Source organism: Thamnophis elegans, chromosome 5, assembly GCF_009769535.1.
Source record: "Thamnophis elegans isolate rThaEle1 chromosome 5, rThaEle1.pri, whole genome shotgun sequence".
NCBI classification, from domain to species: domain Eukaryota; kingdom Metazoa; phylum Chordata; class Lepidosauria; order Squamata; family Colubridae; genus Thamnophis; species Thamnophis elegans.
In genome coordinates this window covers 27,931,128-27,956,220 of record NC_045545.1, presented here as the reverse complement: position 1 = coordinate 27,956,220, position 25,093 = coordinate 27,931,128, and the positions used below count along the sequence as shown (strand labels likewise).

Here is a 25,093-nt window from a genome sequence, read left to right as displayed (position 1 = left end):
TCGCTTAGTCTTTATTCTTTAGTCTTCTGCCCTTCCGGAAGAGGAAAGCAACACCCTCCGCCTTGTAGCCACGTGTCTCGCTGTTTGTCTTCTCCTTCTCCTTGTCTCTCTCCAGGTCCGGATGAATCAGGAAGTCCCGCCTTCAGGGTCTCGTAGTAAAATTCTCGGGCTTCACAGACAGAGTTAATGCGGTGTTTTTGGTTGCCAAATGTAACTGTAATACCAGCTGGGACTTCCCATTTGTATGGAATCTGAGAATTTCTGAGTTCTTCGGTTAAGAAAGCGTACTCTTTCCTTGTTCTTAATAATTGAAATGGTATCTCTTTAAAAACAATCAAGTCCTGTCCGTCAATTCTCAACCTCTTGCTGTAAAGCCTCTGTATTATCTCATTTCTGGATTCCCTTGTGGTAAAGTATATTATTATGTCCCTCGGAAGCTGTCGCTGTTTTGCTACCCAGGAATTCTGGCGGTAAATTCTTTGAATCTGCCAATCAAAGTTAAATCCCGGACTTCCCACCAAGTGGCTGAAAGCCTCAAAGAAGATCTGTTTCAAATTCTCCTGTTGGTTTTCACGCAGTCCTCTAACCCTTATTGCAAAGGCAGTCTTATTATAATTTATCATGACAAGTTGTTTTTGAGCATTTTCCATTTCCTGTTGTAACGTTTGAATTTTGGATATCAAATTAAGGTTAGTTTCTTCCAAAAGTTCCAATTTGTCCTCCGCTTCAGCAATATAATCTGTCATGACTGTCATTACTCCGATCATATCCTTCTTTGCCTGAGCAATTTTAGCATCAAATTGATCATATAAATCCGATATCAGTTGATTAATTTCCTGTCTGAAGTCATTAAGCGTTTTGAGAAGAAATTCTTGTGTTAACAAATCTCCCGTGGAGGGTGTGGGAGGCAAGGGTAGCGGCTTCATAGCAGTTTTTAGAGATATGTTATTAAGGAAGCGCTTCTGTTTAGATTTGGGAGCCATTCCAAAGTAGAAATAAAAGACAAGCAATCAAGCGAGCCAAAAATCAAAGTCTCTGCTCCCCTCAGTTAATCTTTTAGCAATTAGTACAGAGAAGCCTTCAGGAGGGTAGGGCTGGCTAAGTACGTCACATCAAACACAAAAACTACGAGATCGCCATCTTGTGACGCAGCTAAAAAAGGAAGGGAGCCTTTTGCAAAATTGAAGCTGGTATTTTAGATAGTAATAAAAGAAATTCCTCAGGAATGGTCCCCGCCCGGATTGACTTTTAAATAGCTTAGCTTTGTCCTGGGGGGGGGGGGGGCAATCTGCCTAGGCTGCAAAAAAGGCAGCGCGGAAAACTGGCCGGAGTAAAGGCTCAGCTAATGTTGAACCTCTTCTCCATTCACAGCAAAAAAAAAAAGCTATGAATTACAAAGAGATCCTAACGACTGACCTTCTCCCTGCCCCTTTCTGCCAGAAAGGGGAGATATCTATAGATCTTATAAGATATACGAACCAGAGTCCTGGCAGGAGCTTCGTTGAGCTCCCGACGGTGGCAGGCTCCACCCCCCGAAGCCCAAGCAGAAGTATCATTTATTCAGTATAATTATCTAGGAAATAGGATGGCTGATGAACCATCTATGACAGGATGTGTGGAAAGCATTATAATAAGGTCAGTAAATCCAGCTGCACATGATCAGGATCGTTGAGGCACATAAGAAAGTGAAAAGAATTGAGAGTTTGTTTAGCAAATTCCATTGCTTATGTGACTGGGGGAGATAAAACTAGCAACAGTGAAAACACTTTTACAACCTTTTGTGCTGGAGTTGTTAAGTGAATCACTGCAGTTGTTTAAAAAATCATTAAGCGAATTTGGTTTCCCCATTAATTTTGCTTGTTGGGAGACAGCTAGGAAGGTTGCAAATGGCAAGCACACGACACCAGAATGTGAAACCATTGTAAATACAAGATGGTTGCAAAGCCCCCGAATTTTGATCGCTATGGAGTTGTTGTGATGGTTTTAAATATGAAAAGTGGTCTTAAATCAGGTGTTGGTGGGGGGTTATGCCATTGTAATTTTAAATAGTCGCTAAACAAATGGTTGTAAGTCAAGGACTACCTTTATATTTATGGCTTTTCTTCTCCTTGACAATAAACTTTGTTTGTTCTGATAAATTCTTAACAATTTACAAAATTTAAAATTTACAAAAAAAAATTATTTTGTTGTCTCTGAAAAGTTCAGTTCACCTTACAGTATTTGAATATATGTCAGCTATCATAACTATATATCATTACTGTTCTTTTTACTTAAACTTATCTTTTTTATCAAACTTTATGATAGTCATAATCTCTTCTACGTACTATGCATGTATTTCAAAAATTTAAAAAAAAATTTATATGTCAGGCACAATTCTCCCTGGCTTTATAGACACATCTATGTTGTTTTCTCGGTAGCACTATGGAAATGGTTTGCCTTTGTCTTCCTTTAGAGATACAGTTTAGTCTGCAACCCAGTTATTCAATGGAGCTCTGCCATCTTGGTACTAATAGTCCTATCCCTAAGGAGCTTTTGAACCAAGTATTGTCATCTGCTGAGACATTTTTGTTATACATGCACTTAAAACATCCTTTTAAGTGTATAGTTTTAAGTATTCTGGATATTGTAGAATTTTTTAATACATTTTCCCCAAACATTTACATTGTCACAGAACCGAGTTTGGGTGCTGTCTTTTATTTTTAAAGATCAGCGTTCTTTTTTTCAAAGTCTGCCAGCATTCCAACATACGCTATTACAATTTCAAAAACTCCACATATAATACACTTGATAGTTGAGAAAGGCAATTCCAATGATCCATTAAGAAGAAATTCACTGGATGGGCGGATATTTTAGAAAAGCAGAGCAGGCAATAACATCAGGAGGGAAAAGCATACCCAATATCATTCAAAAGCATGAAATAATTTGGACATGATTGCTTACTTGAATGCAGTCGCAGGAAGAATGGATAGGTGGGAAAGCAGCCAGAGAAAGTGATGGTTTTCAGCTAGATGCTGTTTACCAGTTGGACTTGCTCCATGCAGAAGATAGTCTGAGAAGATAAAAATCTAAAGAACTTTTTGCTCTTAAAGGATCCAACAACACAGGACTGTGGTTCCAGTAAACATAAGGAAATAACTCTATCAAAAGAATGTTGCACTGAGGTAACTATAGAAATCTGGGCCCATATGTCTAATCTAAACATATTAATTAGATCATCTTAATATGGTCACTAAATCTGATGCAGTTAGAGAAAAAAATGTTCTTGTTGATTCAATTTGTTGATTCTCTTTTAAAGTGATCTTTCTTTTCTTTCTCTTTTTTTTTTCTGCGCTCCTAAGCCAAATTTGTTCTGGTAAAATTTATTTTATGTTTCATATTTTAGCTTCATATTTTTCAGGAGATGTATTTCTGTGAGTGTCTTCTTATGAAAAGTTATTTTTCTGGAAACTTATTAGTTTCTTAAAAAGTAATATTATTTGTCCATACAGATACACTTATGTAAAGGCACAAATGCATGCATACATAGATACCCACGCATACTGTGCAATTCTTTTAAAATAGGTGACTTGGACCACGAAGGAGGACATTCAAAGCACCTCTTCTGCAATCGTTAAGCAGCTGCTTGTGCATCTGTTCTGGAGGCTGCTTCTTGGTCTTTTGGCCTTAATGGGCACCCATAGCTACTTCATTGTTCTTTCCCCCCATAAATGCCGAGGCGCCCAGGAGCTGTTCCCAGATAGCCAAATGCAAGCGCTTTCAAAAAAAGACTTAGCCATTTAATTATTCAAAAGATGATTCGTACATATTCCTACACATCCTGAATGAGGTATTTCAAAGAATTTCAAAGTCCTAACTGAACACATGCAGGCATAACACACAAGTTACTTGCTCAGATTATCAATCTTCTTGCAATTCATCAGTCTTCATAATGTGCAGCGATAACAATTGTAAATTTATCATTGATCAATGACTTGCAAAAGTTTCATCTTTTGGTAGCTTTTTGAATGATTTTTTTTGCCTGACTTATCTTTGTTCTGACTTTCACAGCATAATTTTACCTGCAAAAAAACAGCTTTTGAAGTTTTCAGAATAAGTAATCTGAAAAATATGAATCCTTAAATCATTACATAGGGCAGGAATGTTCACTTTCTATAGCTTAAAAGACCACCCCAGACTTTGCACAGCATGTCAAAAATGGTGGGTGGGGGAGAGATAAGGATTTGTTGGAAAGATGAAGGATGAACATCTGATATGTTTGGCCCCTCCCACTCTGAGGTTGGAAATGAAATGATGTTGGGTTCCTATTTTTGTACTCCTGACATAGGGCTTTAAGGCATCAAGACTGAGCAGGCTTTGATAATAGCAATAGCAATTAGACTTATATGCCGGTTCACAGTGCTTTACATTCCTCTCTAAGTGGTTTACAGGGTCAGCATAATGACAACAGAAAGCTAGTATTGTGTAATTTAGTGTTAATTACAGGAAATGTGTGATCTATAAGTATAGGAACAATAAGTTTTCAATTAATGAAAATAATATCATGATTTGTGGTGATGCCTACCAGGAAGAAATAAACTGATGCTCTTTAAATGCTATAAACTTGGGATCCATCACCACAGTCAGCATACCTAATGGCAAGAGTCTCACCCAAACCTCTCCACTGTAGAAGGAGACAATTAGTAAGAATGCTGAGGTTTCTTGCAAAGCTGTTTTGATGACTTCAAAATTCAGCTGTTAATACCGACTTTTACCTTTTTTAAAAAAAGTTTTAGTTTTATTGCTCTTTTAAGAATTCATAGATAGATAGATAGATAGATAGATAGATAGATAGATAGATAGATAGATAGATAGATAGATAGATATGAGTTATATATTCTTAAAAGAGCAATAAAACTAAAAAAATTTTTTTAAATAAAGGTAAAAGTGGGTATTAACAGCTGAATTTTGAAGTCATCAAAACAGCTTTTCAAAGGAGACTGTAGCTCAGGGTTGAAATGATCGGTCTCTGGTGCTATTTGAGCAACAACAGGGATGACGTTACCTAGTTTGGATAATGAAATGTCTGCAAGAAAACAACCAAGAACTCAACTTAATTTATTTGTAATTAGCAATTTTGAATTAGTCAGCTTTATATAGAGACTTAAAATAATTAAGTTTCTCTTAGTCTTTATTTATATTGGAGCTACTGCTTTGATAGCTGTTAACTGGTGGGAAAACATTGACATAATAGATGACAACTTTAAAATATCAGTCTTTTGGTAGATTTTCGTTTATTCAGTATATCAACAATGATGCAATAGACTGAAACTGGATTATTGTTGCATTATTTTTATAATATTTATATGGTAGAAAATGGTGATAAAGATATTTAATCAACTTAAGAATGAATGTATAAAAACAGTCCTCTACTCCAACTTGGTGTTGCACATGTATTTGAAAGAATTGTAGCTATGCTACACAAATAGAAGGCATTAAAATTCTTCTGATAACTCAAAGATTTTGCAAAAATAATCATTAAAACAACTTCATTTTGGCAAGCATATTTTCCTTTTTTTATTGTCCTTAGTTTTTTTGCCTTCAGTACAAGCTGGTAAAAATTCTTGTGCCTTTGGTCATCTTCTCACTTTTCCATTTCAATCCCTCACAGAAAACAAAAGTTGTTCCAGATTATATCCTAAACCACTAGAATATCTGGGAGGGAAAGTTGCCTTTTGCCAGTTCCACTACCAGCAAAAAAGCCGGAAATGGATGCTACCTGTGTGATTAACATAGCATCCTAACTATGATAGGCTAGGCTACAATTCTGTTTTGTAATGATCATTTTCTTTCTGTTGAAAAGCATGTGAGACAGTGATGGTCATAAGCATCTGTGTATCTGTGTAACTTCAGTTACTATTAGTTACTATTAGTTACTATTACTACTATTAGTAACTATTAGTTACTATTACTTCTAGTCAGATGAGGAGCATGGAACTATGTTGTAACAATTCAGAAATTCAGATAAAAGTCTCTTTACTGCCCACTATCCAATGTTGGGAAATTAATTATTAATTTGTTGCACAAGATTAGTATCAAAAATGATTCTTACTTGTTGGAAACTTTGGGAGTCAAATTTAAGTAAACAATTGGATGACACAATATAAGCAACCATTACAGAGATCTTTAATACAGAGTTACGTTTTAAGATTTTATAACACTGTTATGTTACTCCTATAAGAATCTCATATATAATTATTCTGTGAAATGTAATCAAAAAGGTACAAAAGAAGAAAGTAATAAGTGATCTAATTAATTCAAAGTAACTGATAATGCAACACTCATTGTCACTAAATTACCGCACATCTTCAGCCTTCAGTATCTCTGTTTGGAATTGCAGTATATAAATTTCTGAGACATGGGTTCCTGATCCAACCCATGTGAGGATTTGAAATTCAGCCCTGTGTTTGATGAGGAGTGAATCGTGGTTTTTCCTTGGAGTATACCTTATAATTAAGTAAAATAAACTCGAGGTAGATTCTAAGAAAACACATTTTTATTGTAAAATAAATAACAAACAAACTTACTGGCTAATAACTACATTCTGGTAAAGTTCCTAGCCTACCTCCTTCTGGCAGGCAAACAGAAACAGAAAGAGGAAAAAAACGAACATGCTCAGTAGGCTTACAGAGAAGAGTCAGCCTACCATATGTCTTAGAATATAAGCACAACTGGCAAAACAAAAAAAAAAACATCATGACAACCCAGTCTCATCATCCATAATTTTTTCACATCAACAAAGAAAGCATAATTCTATTTGGCTAAATTGCAGTATATAGTCATCCCGATAATCTCATTCTACAAAGGCTGCTAAGGCATTTAGTCACATATAGTCATACCCCATTTAAGGTCTTGCTCATCCCAAAGAAAGGCAAGGTTTGAGGATATGCCTCCATCTTATCTGCAGGCATTTTTTTTTCTGTTATGGCCTAAAAGGGGCTTCTCTCGAGTTTTTCAAATCCAGGGGTGAAATCAACTTACCTTTGCTACCGGTTCGCAAATGTGAGTGCACACGCTGTCTCCACGCATGCACAGGACCTTCCACGCATGCGCAGGACATCAGAAATGGGACATGATGACATCCGGGTGGGTGAGCAGAGCCTTCCGCTGCCACTGCTACCGGTTCGCCTGAACCAGATAGAACCGGTTCAATTGCACCACTGGTTCAGTTCTATAGCTTAGGTAGAACAATATTCTGCTGAATAAAAAGCACTAGTACGTGGCATATTAGTCAGTTTGATTTCATTTTCTTACTCTACTTTTATCACTTAGTCCTTTCATATGCTGTCAGAATCCCTTATATGCTAGTGGAACTTGTACTTTTCAGCCTCTTGAAGTTACTTTCCTCTTTAAATGAGTCTGATTTTCTACTAAATATTCAAAGTTTTATTTCCATTTGCAAGTCTCATGTGCAGTGTTTGTTCCAGATAGATAAATGTTTAAGCACGGATGGACAATGAAACTAAACCAGTTGCTGATTTAAATTAGCAGGATGAATAAATGAAAGAGACCCTGCTAAGAAATAATCAGCAACCTTAACAAAACAAGGGGTACTAAAATAGTTTCCCGGGTTTTGTGTTTTTTCTAATTATAAATGTAGCTATTTCTCACAAAAGACATTATCAAATGTCTGGAATAACTTTAGAAGAATAACATTTATTTTAGATTATTCTTAGAGCTTTTAGTCTTGCATACAAGTTCTCATCTGTATTTTACTAAGCCCTTTCATTTCACCTACAAACAGAATATTATTATGAGATACCAAAAATGATGTGTTGGTCTTCTCGTTTTGTACCTATTGATTTGGGCAGTACAAAAAAAAAAAGACCAACTAGGCAGTGACAAATCTCTTGTATATTGCTGTCAAGTAAACTACACAGATGTGTCCATACATTCCTCAGATGTTGAGTCCAGCTTGAAGAAGATTTTAATCTTTGTATGTGTTTGTTCCGAAGTCAGCCATTTATGCTAAATGCTCTTTCAAAAGGTTAAATTGGTTATGGCTAATAACAATAAACAGGCAATAAACTGATAATTTAGCATTTGATACTCTGCATGCATTTCCTTATGACTTCACATACATTATCTTAGTAATTCTTATAAAATTCTGTGATAAAACTGTGTGTTGTTAGGGACCACCGAGCTTATAATCAAGCAATGGGAAACAGTTTTCTCAGAAGCAGATCTCAGTATATGAAGTTCTGTTTCTGCCCAGGTAAATCTGCATAGGATAGCAGTTTGAGGGCTACTCATCACCAACAGATCATTATTTTTACACTATAAAATGTAATTCTTGTATTTCTGTAATTCAAAATTTAAATTTCAACTTAATTATATTGAGTTCAATTGAACTAATACAGTCATTTATAATCATATTAAGAAAGCAATGTTAAGAACATTTATTTCTAAGATTACACCTCCTTGAACACAGTGAACCTCATATGAAAGTAAAACTTCTGACATTAAAGTGAACTCATAAACATGTCTATTTAGAAATAAAGCACTGTTCAGTTCAATGAGTTTTAAATGGCTTAAGTCCATTAAAACAACTTTATAATGAAGTGCAGCAGAACTTCACGGAGAGGTTTACAATATTTTGAATCTACCTAATGTTTGTATGGCATAGACTCTAGGTACTTGAGAGATGTCTGATTTTCCTTGTTTTGAATCCTGACAGTTAAGCCATGTCATCTAGATAGACCTAAAAGTTGCCTTTCCCTGTGACGGTGCCTGTCCTTTGGAATGGCATCTCCACAAATATTTGTTTAGTGTCCACCATATCTGCTTTAAAGTAAGCCCTAGAAATATGTCTTCTCCTTCAGGCCAATCTAGATGGTAGATCTTTCTTGACTGAGGATGAAGAGGGAAATTATTCCCCCCTCCCATTATTCCCTTGGAGCCCAGGGTGTGTAATTTTCTCTATTGTTACGTTTGCAAAGCCACCCAGAATTATTTTGGGGGTTGTAAAATCTAGAAATTGAAGGTGCATGAATAGAAAGATGGTAGCTAGGGAGGTAGATATATGGATGGATGGATGGATGGATGGATGGATGGATGGATGGATGGATGGATGGATGGATGGATGGATAGATAGATAGATAGATAGATAGATAGATAGATAGATAGATAGATAGATAATTTACTTTACTTTATTGTCATTGTACATATATACACAGTTTATTCATACAATGAAATTCACATAACACCCAGAGACCAGGCCCAACACACATAACAATCCCCAAACACATGCCCACCCACCAAAACATTTCCTGCCCCTAAACCACCCAAACAACACAACAGACCGAGTAGTGCTGTCCATTAGCTCACTGATGGTGGCCCTTTAGTTCATTGGTGAGTGCAATTATAGCTCTGGGATAAAAGCTATTCAGAAGACGTGTGGTCCTAGTTTTAATTGTTCTGTATCTTCCGCCAGAAGGCAATAGTCTAAAAAAAATGTAAGCAGGATGGGAAGAGTCTCTGAGAATGTTACTCAACTTCCTCAAACAGGAAGTTGAATAACAAGATGCGAATATGTCATCCAGGGCTGGTAGCTGGAGCCAGTTAATATTCTCGGCAGTTTTAATGATTCTCTGTTGAGAATGTGGATGGATGGATGGATGGATGGATGGACGGAGGGAGGGACGGAAAGAAAGAAAGAAAGAAAGAAAGAAAGAAAGAAAGAACGAACTTAGGACCCGTGTTTTGTTCTAACCTTTTAGGCCTGCATCTTAACACTTTGTGTGTGTCTCTACATCTGTTGATTATGTGGTAAAGTCACTGTATACAACAGTTTAAAATAAAAAATTAATAAGTTACTTTTTCATACTGAAACAATTTTGTTCCATACAAAGAAGGCAGAGTGATCAAGCAATTGCTCTATGTGCAAGGCGGGCAGTGGGGGACGGCAGTGGTTCTCCTTTCCCTCTAGTGATTTCTCACGATGCTCTGGTAAAGTCACTTTGTCAGTCCATGCAGAAAATATTGGAGCAGGTGGACAAATAGGCTTGGTACAAGGCATTGGTTCAGATTATTATAAAGCTTATTTATTTCAAGTGATGTTAAAAAGTTCAGTATCTTAGAAAGTTGTTCTTTTTTCCAGTAAGGATTTTTTTTTCAGAAATCAATACTAAGTAGGAGAACAGAGTATATGTGTGTGTGTATGTATATATATGTGTGTGTGTGTGAGAGTGAGTGTGTGTACATATACATATACACACATACATATACATATACATATACATATACATACTCACATATACCACCACCAAATTACAGCATGCTAAATTGACTTGGGAAACGACCTTTTAACCTGCTATCCAGAACAGCCTTTCCGAATCCAATACCCTCAGATGTGGTGGAATGAAGCTTAGTTAAACATAGTTGCCGGGAATGATACAAGATGTGTACTGAATAAAAAGTTGGGAGCAATTAAAAGAAAAATTCAAAAATACTGTCATTCCCACAAAATGTTTCCAACCACAGAAATGCTTTCTACAGAACCTTTTGCAGCCTTCATTCTGTTGCTGATTTGTTGTAAACTAATCAAAATTCTCAGAGACTGTGAAAAGAGCAGGAACTTGAGAGAGAAGCTTTACTCGTTCTCACAGTCCCATCACTGAGGTTCCAAATCACTGAACTCTGTTGACTTCCCTGATCCATTTTTAATACCTATTCATAAACTAGAGAGAATGAATGCTAGAACAAACCCTTAAAAACACAAACACATCTCAGAGTAGCATTTATTGATGGAACTTGATAAGAGTGATAATGAATGAGGTGCCAGTTCCTGCCCTCGGAGATTTAAAAAGAAAAATACGGCTGCATTTTAATGTGCCTTTCTTTACCTCGGCGGTAGCCGCCCATTATTCTCAAAGACAGTCATAAATAAAAGTAAGCTTGCTGTTGTATGCAGTTTAATTTGTCCTTTAAGTTTATCTATTTGCTTTCGCACCCAGTTTCCAAATGCATAGGCATTTTTTCTGTGAGCTAGCATTATTAAATTGCACGTATCAATCATTCTTGCCAGGATTGCCATCGCCAACTACATTAAAGAAGTCAGAGAAGTCTGGTTTCAGCAGTCCCTCGCCTTCACAGACCTCCTCCCTTGGAACGGCATTCACCCAGCATCATCGACCTGTCATTACAGGACCCAGAGGTGAGGCCTTACCAAAGTGTCCATGAGCTCCTGTTCCATGGCACCTTTGTCCTCAGTTTGGGATATATGAGAACATTCCTCTTTTGGGCACCAGTGTGGTGGCTTTTGAACCAAAAGTAGACAAAGGCTTGTTAATTTTGTTCCCTCGTTTGAACCTAGGTTGCTTCATGGAAGGCTCAGGAAGATAAATTAAGTGGGTTCTAGCTAATCAATGAAACTTTATGACTTGGAAAGATAGACATTGTATTTGTAGATGGACACACAGGAATTTGTGTCTGCTTCAGCAAAAGTGGCATTCTGTTCTGTTGCTACAGAGCTTTAAGTCCTCAGCAGTCCACTAGATGTCATTTTATTTTTTAATAAGTAGTGTTCACTCTAAGTCTTTAACATCATTATTATGGGTCTTTTAAAATGGTTTATAGCAGGGGTCGCACCACGTTGGGAGAACCGGTTGTTAACTTTCTGAGCAGTTTGGTGAACTGGTTGTTGGAAGAAATCATTAGGGCAGAGAACCGGTTGTTAAATTATTTGAATCCCATCACTGCCACAGACCATATGTGTCACGCACCTGCCATGCCTACCCCCGTTTTAGCAAAGGGGAGGAAAGTCACGATGCGTGACAGCAATGTGATGACGCTTTATAGTATTTTGGTATTGTTGTTAGAATATTTTATGACTTAAAATAAAGCAACTGACTCTTCATTTCCTTGGGATGAATAATTAGATGTAGAGTTTCAAAAGTTTAATTTATAAAAGAAAAATTGCACTGACCACACCACATACTGTAGTAGAAAAAGGAAATGCATTTGATTTCCTTCTGCTTAAAGTGTTAGTGTTTTTCACTTTGAAAATATATTTATTTATTTCCTTACGGGGCATATGGAACACATCTTTTACTCTTGATAAATATACTCATTAAAATGACAAAGTAAAATAGATACTTGTGACATAATTTTCCTCCTATTGCAGTATTGTTTTTTTTCCAAATATATAAATTGTATATATTACTAGGATTCACATTTAAAAATAAGAAAAGTTGAGAATATTTTCCTTAAAGCTTTCCTTAAAGCTGGTTTTGTGTCTGCTCAGACTTATTATTGTGGAAAATTCTTTCAGGTAATTAGGTATAGGTATCATTCTTAAATGCTTGTTGTAAATGATTATAACTAAACCTTAAGCTTACAATAGAACTTGGCTGAGTAATTCCCATAGCTTTCAAAACAAAATCACATTCTGCTGGAGAGCTAGTTGCACTTAATTGGTTGTTAATCATGTAGCCAGTTGCTGGGAAATCCACATACACTTTAAAAACAACCTTATAATTGGTGATAATAGCAAGGTATTCATAATATCAGAGTTACATTAGCAGTATATTCAGCTGTAGACCAGCTGACTGCAGAGTCTCATCCTGAAATTTGAATAAGTTAGACTCTCAACAGGAATTGCTTCCATACTATTGCCATTGCTAATAGGATACTGCGTGCAAACCAGATAGGGTGCTCTCTTGATCTTGAAAAAGATGACAAGTTTTTTTAAGAATAACAGAGTATATTTTGGGGAAAAAAACAGCAGTCCCATGGCAATTCAAAGGCTAATAAATACATAATATCATAAGCTTTCACAGACAAGAAATCACTTGTTTGGATTGACTAAGCTTTAGCTCCTAAAATCTGTTGAACTTAAAGCTGCCATATGACTTGGTTGCTAAAATCTTTCCAGCATTCCTATCATATTGTAAATTGCCCAGAGTCACTGTATTAGTGATAGGTGGCATAACAATTTAATAAATGAATTGTGATAATTGCTGCTACAGCTAACAGGTTTTTGCAAACATGTGGGCGCATATTCATTCAGCTTTCATGGGCTTATTATGGACCTGTCTTTGGCCAGATTTCTTGAATTAGTGCTCTTGACGGCTGGCTTCTTTAAGAAAAATCTTAATTTTTTTTTTAAAAAGCATCCAATGGAAAATCTTGTCACACTTTTCCTAGAGCACTGATGTGAAAAACCACTTTTTACTTCAAAGGCAGCTTTTGAATCAAGCAAACTCACCTCAGAAATGCAGCTTAGGCCTTTATTGCCTAAGCTGCATTTCTGGCCCCCAATTCAATTAAGAAAGGCTGAATTTAGTCTGCATTACTTCTCTTATTCAGCAAATCTAGACATAGGTCATTGTTAAACAAGAATAAGGTGAAACCTTGACCAGAAATTTTAACAAGGTAGGATTTATGTTTTTGCATCTTTGACTCTTCTTATCAAACATTAGAGTCTTTGGGGGAAGGGTGCAATACTCACTACTGTAGTACCGTACCTATTTAGACTACTAACAATAGCTGCTGTTTTAATATGTTGTCAGGTAAGTTGAATTCCTTAAATTCAAGTTGAGGTTTCAACCATCATGAATTCCACCCAAGCATTTATATTCTGCCCATAAATTAGATTTGGAAAGACAGCTGACTTAAATTATGAAGAGCCCCATGATTACTATTCAACATGAGCAGATAAGAATTAAAGACAGAGAAAAGATAGTTATATGGATGATACAGAAGGAATGGACAAAACACAGACTATTGTAGACTAAACAGCTACTTTCTGTGCAAAGCAAATTTATGCAAAGAAGTCTGTGACGTGTGCAGATTGGCTATATACATCCAGATTGTATAACTTCTGATAGGATACAGCTGGTGAGCTGAAAGAAAAACAGAAAAGCATCACTTGCAGGCAAAGAGGAAGTCTCAGTCTTCTAGTGGGTGGGTGGATGGATAGCAAGTTTCTTCAGGAATACTAATAATATAATAAATTAGTCCACGTAATTGCTGCACATTTGGAGGTCACATTCAGTTGATTATTTATATCCCACTTTTATTATTTTTACAAAAAACTCAAAGTGGCGAACATATCCAACATACCATACTCCTCCTTTTTTCTCCACAACAACCCTGTGAGGTGGGTTGGGCTGAGAGAGAGAGTGTGACTTGCCCAAGGTCATTCAGCTAGCTTTCTGTGAGTAAGGTGAGACTTGAACTAACAGTCTCCTGCTTTCTAGCCTGGTGCTTTAACCACTAGACCAATATGGCAATAAAATTAAGAAGCCATGGATTTGGAATAATTTGATTATCTGGGAAACAAAGCAAGTATGGATGAAAGTTGAATGCAATCCAAAATCTGCAAAATCTTTATTGCAACATAGAGAACATATACTGTATTTATCATAAAGAAAAATCTTGAAATTACAAATTCTATATTACTTAGTAAATGCTATATTTTAGATATTCTCCTGAAAATTTTAATATTGAAATTCCCCATGTGAGGCCTGCCATGGTAACTTTCCTTGGCACCTATCATATGCTGCTCATCCTGCTCCATATGACTTAATTTTTTTTAAATCCTTATAATCAAAAAATGGGAATAGAGTGTACTGTAAAGATAATAGCTAGTCCAGCATCAACTGTATTTCTACCGGTAGTAATACCTCTGGCACCGTATTCATTTGACCCATAAATCTCCTTAAAAAATAAAAGGGGTGGGTTGCAGGCGAGATGCCCTGTACGGATGTACGGGTGCTTTAACCACTAGATCAATATGGCAATAAATGCCTGCCCAGAGCATCAGGTACTATTCCAGTACAGTGCTCTGGAGGGCCCACCTGCCCACCTGAGCTCCTTACCTGTATTTGAGCTCTTCGGCCCTTCCGCACAAACGCACAGAGCACACAGCACCTGCATGATGCTCCACTGAGCAGCTGGAGTGTTGCAGAAGCTCGCAGAGGCGTCACAAGAGGTAAGGAGGCATGCGCACACTGCGTGTGTGTGCGCACACTGTGCGCGTTCATGTGGTGGACGCCCATTGCACCATACCATTGTATTGAATATATATTGTATCAATAAAAAGACAAAAGAATCTAGGAATGAAAGGGAAAAACTGTGGGAGCCAAAAAAAAGAGAATTAATAAGTAAAGAGCTTGTTTTGCAAGAACCACATTTGCTGTTTTTGTCTTTTAAGTTTATGCTGTAGTGTGTTCTTTGTGTCCATGACATATTACAGGGATGCATTTTCCTGGCCATGTGTTCATATGTACATTCATGTATGGTTCTGAATGGTATCCATTCACATTTATAAAATGACCATTTTTCTGTGATTGCCACCATTGCATTCATTGTTGAATAGACAAACTTCCACTGATTGTAAAACAAAGCCTATAAACTTCAGTTGAATCCTTTCATCCTGAACAGTCCCAGGTCAGCAGATATTTGGCAGGTAGTATCTAGTGGTCCATTGAGGGTTTTTTTCCTTTTAAATTTATGCATTTATTAATTTTAATTATTATTATTTTTATTCATTTTTATTTTATTTTTATTGATTTAATTTTTGTCAGATGTTGGACATGTGTTATCATATAAAATTAAACATGTTATCCTAACTGATGATTGACCTTTCTCTGCTAGAAGTTGGTTCCAAGCTTCTACTATCACTTTCTTAACATTACTTTTGAACTTCTCTCCTGTCAGTTTGAGGTTATGCCCCATGTTCTTGATTCTTGCTTAATATTTAAATGCTGCCTTCTAGAAACCTATTCACACCCTTAATAGAATTAAAAGTTGCAATCATATCCCCACTTTTTCTCCTGCCTTCAGGCTGTACATCAGTGGTGGGTTCCGGATCCCGGTGCAACCGGTATGGTGCAACAGGGCCGGGGTCCACCACATGCACGTGCGCAATGCACACATGCGTACTTACCACCCACAATGCTCCAGCTGCTTGGCGGAGAGTCACGCAGGTGCTGTATCATCCGTGCACATGCGTGGAAGCCCCGGTCGGCTCAAATACCGGGGGGATGGGCCCTCCGGAGCACCGGACTGGACCGGTACCAGGGTGTACCGGTCATATCCCAACTCTGCTGTACATAATCAGTTCTTCAATCTCTCCTGATATGTTTGTCTCTCTTAGACCTCGTTGCCATCTCTGATCTTACTCTTATCAATATCTTTTTTTTAAGAGAGTGAAACAAAACATTTGTAATTCAACTCACTCATATTCTTTTTTATCCTTTTTATCCTTGTCTATATCTTCTCCTTTCCTCTAGTAGTTTTACAGGTAGTCCTCAACCTACGACCACAATTGAGCCCCAAATTAATGTTAAGTGAGAAATTTGTTAAGTGGGTTTTGCCCCATTTTACGACTTTTTTGCACATTTGTTAAGTGCATTCCTGCAGTTGTTTGGTTAGTAACATGATTGTTAAGTGAATCTGGTTTCCCCTTCTTGCTTGTCAAGAAGAGGATCACATGACTCCAGGACACTGCAACTATCATAAATGTGAGTCAGTTATCAAGCACCTAAATGTAAATTATATGAATATGGGGATGCTACAACGGTCATAAGTTTGAAAAATGGTCATAAGCCACTTTTTTCAATGCTGTTGTAACTTTGAACTGTCACTAAACGAACTGTTGTAAGTCAAGGACTACCTGTATTTCCCACCAAAGTGTTGATATTCAGTTTGCAATCCCTCTGGGTCAGGGATCTCTTTCTTTCATAAAATATTTTATATACTGATGCATAATAGTAATTAATAGTAGGTAATTATTAATTACCTACTGTTATATTATCAGGTAATTTAAACTTCAACTTGCATAAATCCAATAATTTAGTAAATTAGAATGGGGTTTAATTTAACAGGAACTTTGTATGAACCTAAACTTTGAGGAAGGCCTGTAATATTTTAAATCTATTTTTCATTTCTAAAACTATCTCCTTTGGAAAACATCAGATTGATAAAGATGCATTTATAAAAGGATTTTGCTATACCAAGAGGTGTGAATTAAACTGTTAGGAAGCTGTGGCTCTTAAAGAAAGTAAGAAGGCAGAGGGTGCAGCCAACACTTGTTCTACGAAGAGCTTTGTGGAGACATCGAACCATCCACTGCTCTCAATTTTCATGGCACCTCAAGGTATCTTCAGTGAAAGACTATAGGTTAGTTACAAATGTCAGATGTGCTTATGTAGTTTAGAAATGACTCACTCATAGTAGATGATACATGGTGCAAATATTCCTTTATGTTTTAAAATAAAGACTTGTGTAAACTTACTCTAGATTTTCAAGCTTTCAATTAGAGTGAACAAAATGAAAAGGGTTTTTCTTTTTTATGTTTGTCAATATTCAAATAAAAGTTTGGTGTAGTGATTAAGGTGCTGGCTTAGGAACCAGGAGATTGTGAGTTCTAGTCCTGCCTTAGACATGAAAGCCAGCTGGATGACTTTTGCCAGTCACTTTCTCTCAGCCCAACTCACCTCACAAAGTTGTTGTGATAGGGAAAAGAGAAGGAAGAAGGGATATTACATATTATTTGCCAGCTTGAGTTACCTTTGAATTAATACAGGTGGAATTAAATAAATAAATAAATAAATGAATAAATTAATAGTTATATGCTTCATTCTCTACTGGATTTCAGGCATTAACAATGAAAGATATGTTGATACTCTGAAAGCTGTTGTATAGTTCATTCATTAAATTAACCTGACTAGCTATTTAGGGTTTCTATTTAAAGTGGCACATTCTTGCTCCTGAATGCCACTCACGTTAGCAAGTAGCTTGCAGATAATTAAAACTGGAACTAAACAAAAGTCAAGAAGCGTATAATTAAAGTACTACCTTTATTGGATTTTAAAGAGTTGCCCTATGACACAGGAAATATTTAAAGAAGTAGCTTATTTAGTTAATCTAAATGTAAGTGAACAGTTTAAAAGATTACTAGTCTAAATTAACAATGAAGCCCACCCACTAAGATTATCTCGTAAAGGATTGTCAGTGTTCAGAATCATTATGTGCAACCATTCAATAATTCTAGATAAATGCATAACTAAAAGCTCTATTATGCTAATAATTTGCACAAGGATAGATGTGTGTGGGGCACCATGCTGAGTTAATTTATTATTCTGCTAACAATTTCTAGAGTAGCCTCTCCTATGATAAATTATGTTAATATGGTAGTCCACTGAGGACATGATAGAGCAACAAGATGATGTGTCCATTTAATCCCTTTAAGAGACAAAAAAATGCCCAGAGGGAAAAGTGTCAGAGGGAGGAATGAAGGTGATTAACTAAGGGAACCTAGATTTAAAGTTTGATTCAGCCTATTATAAAAATACGGCTGAATCAGGACTGGCCTCTGGGGAAGCAGTGGTAGGCTAAAGATAGCTCTGCAGAGAAGGTAGCCAATGGGTGCAGCAGGAAGAGGAGCAGGTGAATGGATCAGCTCCTCAGAATTTTTTCTAGAGCAAGGAGAGGGCTAGGATCTCCCACATGTACTCCATACACAGATTCCCTGCAAGAAGTCTCTATAAACAGCAGTCTCCAGTGGATTTTAAGAACTATGGAAACCAGGGAGAAATTATCTCATTTAAGTCTGCATACTTCCTTTCTCAACCACCTTAGGAAATTGCTTGTTAATGGCTTTTTGGGGTGTTAACCTTCCTTCAGAAGGGAAAGTTGTATTACAGTAGTGTCTTTCCTTCTATCCTTGATGAAAGAAGTTGTATGCATGTTTAAGGATTTTACAAAGAGGTTTTTTTATTTTTGTGTAACAGTAAAAGGGTGACCAGGATATTGATTTTGGAAAGTTATAAATAGACGAAGAGGCTAGAGGAACTTAGCATAATATTAGCTGTGGGTTGTTTCAAATGTTCAAATAAAGATTTTGAAACTAGCTAAGAAATCCTCCTGTGGGAAAATGTTTTGATTAGGGAAAAAATATGGTAAGAAGGATTTTGAAAGTTGACTAGAGGGAACCAAAGAAAACTAAAGATTACAATTAAAGAAGATATTAATGCAATTGAATAGTGTTATTTGACTGTGGAAGGATATTTGAGACTAACACACTGAGAAATTATTCTTAAGGTTGTCTGCTACTATAAAAATAGATTTAAACTAGATGACAGAAAAGGAATGGTTTTTATTGTACAAAAAAGAGATTGAAGGCAATTTGAAAGTGGATTTAAAACTGTCATGTTACAAGAATGATATAGGAAAAAGTGTAAACCACAAAAATGATTTATAAATGAAACTTGCTGATGTCTTAATAATCAAAGGGGACATACAAATAATAAATCAGAAGAGAGACTTGGATAGCTTTCTTATCTTAAATTTAGAAATGAATCATGTTAAACTAGTGAAGAATTTCTGAGAGTAGACAAACAGAAAATGATAAATAATCAAGTTCTGGGACAATATTTAAAAGTATCAAAATCAAGTTTTAAAAAATAAATTGAAAGAAAATAAATATATGTATTTCTGACTCTTAAATGACCTTTTTTACTAGGACTGGATGGCAAAGCTTTAAAGATTTGTTTATAGATAACAGAAAGAAAAGTATATAAAACTGATTTATTTCATTTGATTAAATATATGTGTTATTATTCCTGGTAGCTCTTAATGGACATTTGCTTATTAGGACTGAATAATGTTTTTTTTCCAATTTGCCTACTAATAAAGAAATGTGATATATGAAGAAGAGATCTTTTACTGAAATATCAGAAGTGTTAAGTTATTTCTATTTGTGTGGAGGGAGTGATATTTTTCTATATCTTACTACATATATTTTTCTTTTTTCGTCAGTGTTCATTTTTTTATATTCTTTTTAGTTTCTATTAGTTTTTCTCTTCATTGTATAAACTTTTTAATTATTTTTTTTAAAAAAGGCTGATTCAGAGCAGGAGAGGCATTTGAATACATTCATAAGATTTTATGTACTTCTGAAATAGTAACAAAAATTATCCCTTCCTGACTACATTATTTAGCTTGTTCCATATGACATATTTACTTTCATATCTTTTGTTTGATATGCCCATCAATATCAAATAGTGTAATAAACTCTAGTGTTTTGTACTCAGTTTTTTTACACTAATTTCTCTATCCTTTTCAGAGTTCTACCCACTAAGATACATCATAATGTTTAAATACAAAACTCGTGTTTAAAGCACCGAGGCACAGGATTTCCAACTTCTTATATTGACAGAACCATAAATCACATTAAATTAATTACTGTACCATGCATCTATAGCTTTAACAGTGTTTATATAGTGTCATCTTACCATCTCCAGAATGGGAAGGAAGAGAAACACTGATATTTGAATTGGGAAGTAGATCTCTAATAGCATAACAGCAATATATCATTCAGATTCATCAATTCCATTAAGATGCCATTTTTAGTATCAAAGCAGATTTGCCTACAACCTCCATTCTCCCGCCAGGATTTCTATTTGTACTTTAGATGTTACCATCTGCATTTAATTATGGGAGTAACCTTACTTTTTATCAAATTATGTACGCAACATGGCTCAAAAGTCAAAAGGAAACGCTTAATTCCTTTGTAAAATATGAATGCCAGGCCTAAGCAAAAAAGTGTTCTTACAAGTCAAATCATTTAATCTATTGTAAAAAATGACTTGTCATCTTGTCCAAGTATCCACTGATTTTGCCTGACTATTAGAACATTTTTGGCACTACGTAGAGTGTATGATTTCTTTCTTTTATCGTTTTAGTCACTCAACAATTCTGTAAAAGGGGCTTGAGTAGTGGTGACGTAGATTCACATCCAGTTTATCTGACTGACAAGAAAGTTAAACTTGAGTCTCTAAATTCCTAGTTTAATACTTTAATCCTGATTCATACTTCTTTTTTCCATTAATATCCTTTCTTTATTCTATCATGCAATTTTCTTCTATCGTATAATACATAGCTAATTTCCTAGTGGTCTCTCAGTTAGCCACTCCAATATTGTACATTTTATTCTGTATAGTTATTGCATCATTCCTTCACACATTCCCCTCTTATACAGACACCATTTTTACCTAAAAGGAGTTTGATCCTGAATTTCAGGAAGTACTGTATGTATAATTAATTATTAGCTTAATCTATTTGTAATTCTACAAGTCCTCCTGTGCTGTTTCATTGCAAAGGAACTTTTCCGAACAAGAAACTTTCAAGCTGCAAAGACAGATCATAGTTGAAAAGTGGAATGCAAGAAACATGAATATGAAACACAGTTGAAAGATTAAACGATCGACTACACATTGATGCCAACACATCAGGCATTAGATAATTAAAGTGGACTGGATTTGGACATCTTCAATTATATTCTGTATGATCTCTTCCCAAACCAATTCTTCCGGTCTTCCAATTCATTGCCAGTGTAATCAACTTCCTCTACTTCACTTTCCTTCCAGCTTTCCCACCATTATAGGATTGTCAAAGGAAAACAAGAATAGAGAAAACCAAAACAAACATTTTGTTCAGTGTTGAGTTTTCTCAGCTTGTCAACTTAGGGTCATATTCAGCTGAATTCAATTCTAGTTTTTCCTTTCCCCTCCCTTAAATGCCTGTATGTGACACATTTGTATGTGCACATGTGTATATGAAAACATACATAGGAAGGAAAAGCAGCCTTCCTATGAGATAAATTCTAAATCTTTTATTTACATTATCTCTTCTGAATTTAGTGTATGAGAAATTACATTCAATGAACGGAAATTCTAAGGTTGGCTTTTTTGAATTGCTAAAACAGATGTAAATGTTTTATTTAAACAGTTCCATTTGAGTAAGATTAAAGACCTGAACAGTTTTTACAACTTTTTATTCATAGATTTTTATTGTTGGTTGACTGTAGTTTTAAGCTGAGCTAAAAGTGGAATATTTCCCATTGATTTTAATAAACCTGGATTGCCACCAAATTTTTAAAGCCATTTATTCAGATTTCTGTTCCCTACCTCTTCAGTTGTATTATATATAGTTCAAATTACTTTAAAAAAAACCCTTAACCTTTTGACAGCATTCCTTATTTTAAAATCTCTACTTGTTCCTGATCAACACAGCTGTTGCCTAGATTTAAAAGCATTTGACTTCAGCCAGCATGGTGGCTTAGCCAATTAATACTCTAATACAACCATTTCTGAAAACAAGTGCTTTGGCAGAATAAAGAGTGGGATATATCTTCCATAATTTGAATTGGCTTTTGCATTGTCATCATGGTAAAAGTGATGTTTCGGATCACAGTGGCCTGAAGCATCTCAAAAAAAGAGGGAAATATCAAAGGAATTAATTTCAGAGTTTTTTAAGTACTTTTTAACACCAGCTTTCTTAATTGTAATTGGTCCTTTAACAAAATAATGCTAATAGAGCATTGTTTTGATTCCTAAAAAAATGTTCTGGTCTCAACAGATGGCAGCACCTGCCTAATCTTACCTAGATTAAAAAAATAACCAGGGCTAGCACATGATTAGGACATGAATGGGGACACTCCTGGGAATAACAAGACTAGGTGACTGGTGAACTGAAATTCATCTTGGAAAAAGGCACCAGTAAGTGTTTAGATTGCCAGGATAACTGCATTAAATATGCATGAATTTACCAGAAGCCAAACTCAAATTGAAAGACTTTACTTTAAACTAGTATTCTTTGTAAGTAGATGAATCCATGTGTCATATCTTTTCTCATTAGGCTTTGAGGTGAGTAGGTTTATTTTAGCCAACAGCTACACTAGGATAACTACAAGAACAAGGGCTTATCTTATTCCTGTTCTAGTATTATAGAGAACATCTAGATCCTAATTCTAATTTTCTTTTCCATCAGTTGTCCTCAGATTATTTAAAAAATTTGCAGACTAAGAAATTATGCTTCTAGAAAATCAACATATCTGACTTAACAAAGACTGCATAGTTTTTTCCTAGCTATTTAAATAATAGCTAGGAAAAAACCATGCAGTCTTTGTTAAGTCAGCTATGTTTAAATAAGCAGCACAGTTGCAGAGATGGAAGAAGCATGTGGACAGATAATTATTTGTATGCAGTAGGGGCAAAAAATTAAAGAACCAGCAGTAGGCTACCCACTGGCTCCATGATATTGTGGCAACTCTTGGAATGATCACTTGTATTATCGAGCAGTAGTACTTGCCACCAAATTATGGCAGGAAGTGTCTGTTTCACTTAAACACTATGCACTAAGGTATGATTGTCTGGAAAAAGATTTGTTGTTGATTTGGCTTCAGCCTAAAGGGAGGAAATCATGGCATGGGCTGAGAGATAGTAAAGCACTACCCATTACACAGGTCTGCAAAAAAAAATTTTTTCGAGAGCTGTTTTGGTTATTTCACGTAATCTTTATGTTTTTTGGTGCGCTGAATCCGAAAATGACCTTCATTTTGTCATAGGACATCACGTTTCCTGACAATTTAGGTAACTATGTTAAATAAGGCAATATCTCAAAATAAATGGAAATAGACTTATAAAATTAAAGTTTTATTACAATATTTTCATGAAAATCCTTTTTTGAACTGAAATGAGCTCACCTACACACACTAAACTCGATTCTCCTTCCTTGTGAGGCTCCTCTTGGTGCATTTACGCTTGTGAGTAGCATCTGGAATGTCTCTCTGAAGCATCCAACAGTAGTCTGCCATCATTATAATGCTCCATTTTCCCTGGTATTTCCTTTCCATCTCTTTAATGTCTTGGTAGAATCGTTCACCTTGTTCCTCACTCACAGCTCCCAAATTTTCAGGAAAGTAGTCAAGGTGGGACTGGAGGAAATGCACTTTCAAACTCATCAGGCAACCTAAAGCTTGAAATGCTTTCAGCATTCTTCTGACGATCTTTTTGTAGTGAGGATGTTTGTTATTGCCTAAAAATTTATGTACAACTTCTTTAAATGCAATCCACCCTTCTTTTTGAGGATTGACAAACTCTTGATCAACTATAGCCTTCTAATGTCTGGTCCGACGAACATACCTTCCTTCAATTTTGCCTCCGACAGGCATGGAAACTTGGTGACCAAGTATTTGAAGCATTCTAAGAGCCAAGGTGGCGCAGTGGTTAAATGCAGCACTGCAGGCTACTGCTAGATCAGCAGTTCAGTGGTTCAAATCTCACCGGCTCAGGGTTGACTCAGCCTTCCATCCTTCCGAGGTGGGTAAAATGAGGACCCAGATTGTTGGGGGCAATATGCTGACTCTCTGTAAACCGCTTAGAGAGGGCTGAAAGTCCTATGAAGCGGTATATAAGTCTACTGCTATTCTCCATCTCTTGGAAGTGATTTTACGAATTGCTTCATCAATCCCAATTTTATGTGGAGAGGTGATAGAAGAACTTTATGGAAAGGTACCAAAGTTTCTCGGAGGACATTTTTTTCACCGATTGTTAGCACCCTCAGCTGCCAACTCTTCTTGGTCCAGTGATTTTGTCGGTCTTGACTGTCCCATAGACACAGAAAACAAGGGTATTTGGTATACCCAGCTTGTTGCCCGAGCAGCATGCACAAGACCTTCAAGTCCCCACACACTTGCCAACCACGGTCTTCATATTTAAGTTTACAAAGAACCAATTCCAAGTTCTCGTAGGTTTCCTTCAAGTGTACAGAATGACCTACAGGTATGGAAGCGTAAAAATTGTTGTGGAGTAAAACTGCTTTGAGACTTCTTTTAGAAGAATCTATAAAAAGATGCCATTGCTCTGAATCATATTGGATTTTAAATTGACCCATCAGACTGGGCAAAGTAAGGAATGAACTCCTTTTCACGATGTCTGAACCATGAAGATGACATTCCTGGCAACAATAAATTCCTGCTTTTCAGCCTTGATCCGAGTAACTCAGCGGCATTTTTGGGAAGGTTCAAGTCTCTTACCAAATCATTCATCTCCTCCTGGCAATTCATGACATCTAGGAGTTTTTTCAATATTTTATTTGTTTTCAGTACACCAAAATACATGGAAATTAGATGAAAATAATCAAACAGCTTTTTAGTCGCAGACCTGTGTTATCTATGTGAAGGTTTGCTGGACAAACAAAGAAAAGTGAATTGAACTGAGATTTCCAGTCCTGATGATTGTGGAGCCATAGTTGGTTTCAGTGAATA

The 25,093-nt window shown here is 36.1% G+C and overlaps 1 protein-coding gene across 4 annotated transcripts in view; it reads left to right on the top strand.

Annotated features, from left to right (window-relative positions):
• The window catches only part of NFIA (nuclear factor I A), a 322,795-nt gene that overhangs the window by 252,892 nt on the left and 44,810 nt on the right, over nt 1-25,093 (top strand). For 2 of the 4 annotated variants that reach the window (XM_032218138.1, XM_032218137.1), the window contains exon 7: nt 11,063-11,191. The exons of the other annotated variants lie outside the window; for them this stretch is intronic. In XM_032218138.1, coding sequence (XP_032074029.1) covers nt 11,063-11,191 — 129 coding nt within the window. The remainder of the gene's footprint in view (nt 1-11,062; nt 11,192-25,093) is intronic. 4 annotated transcript variants of the gene reach the window in all.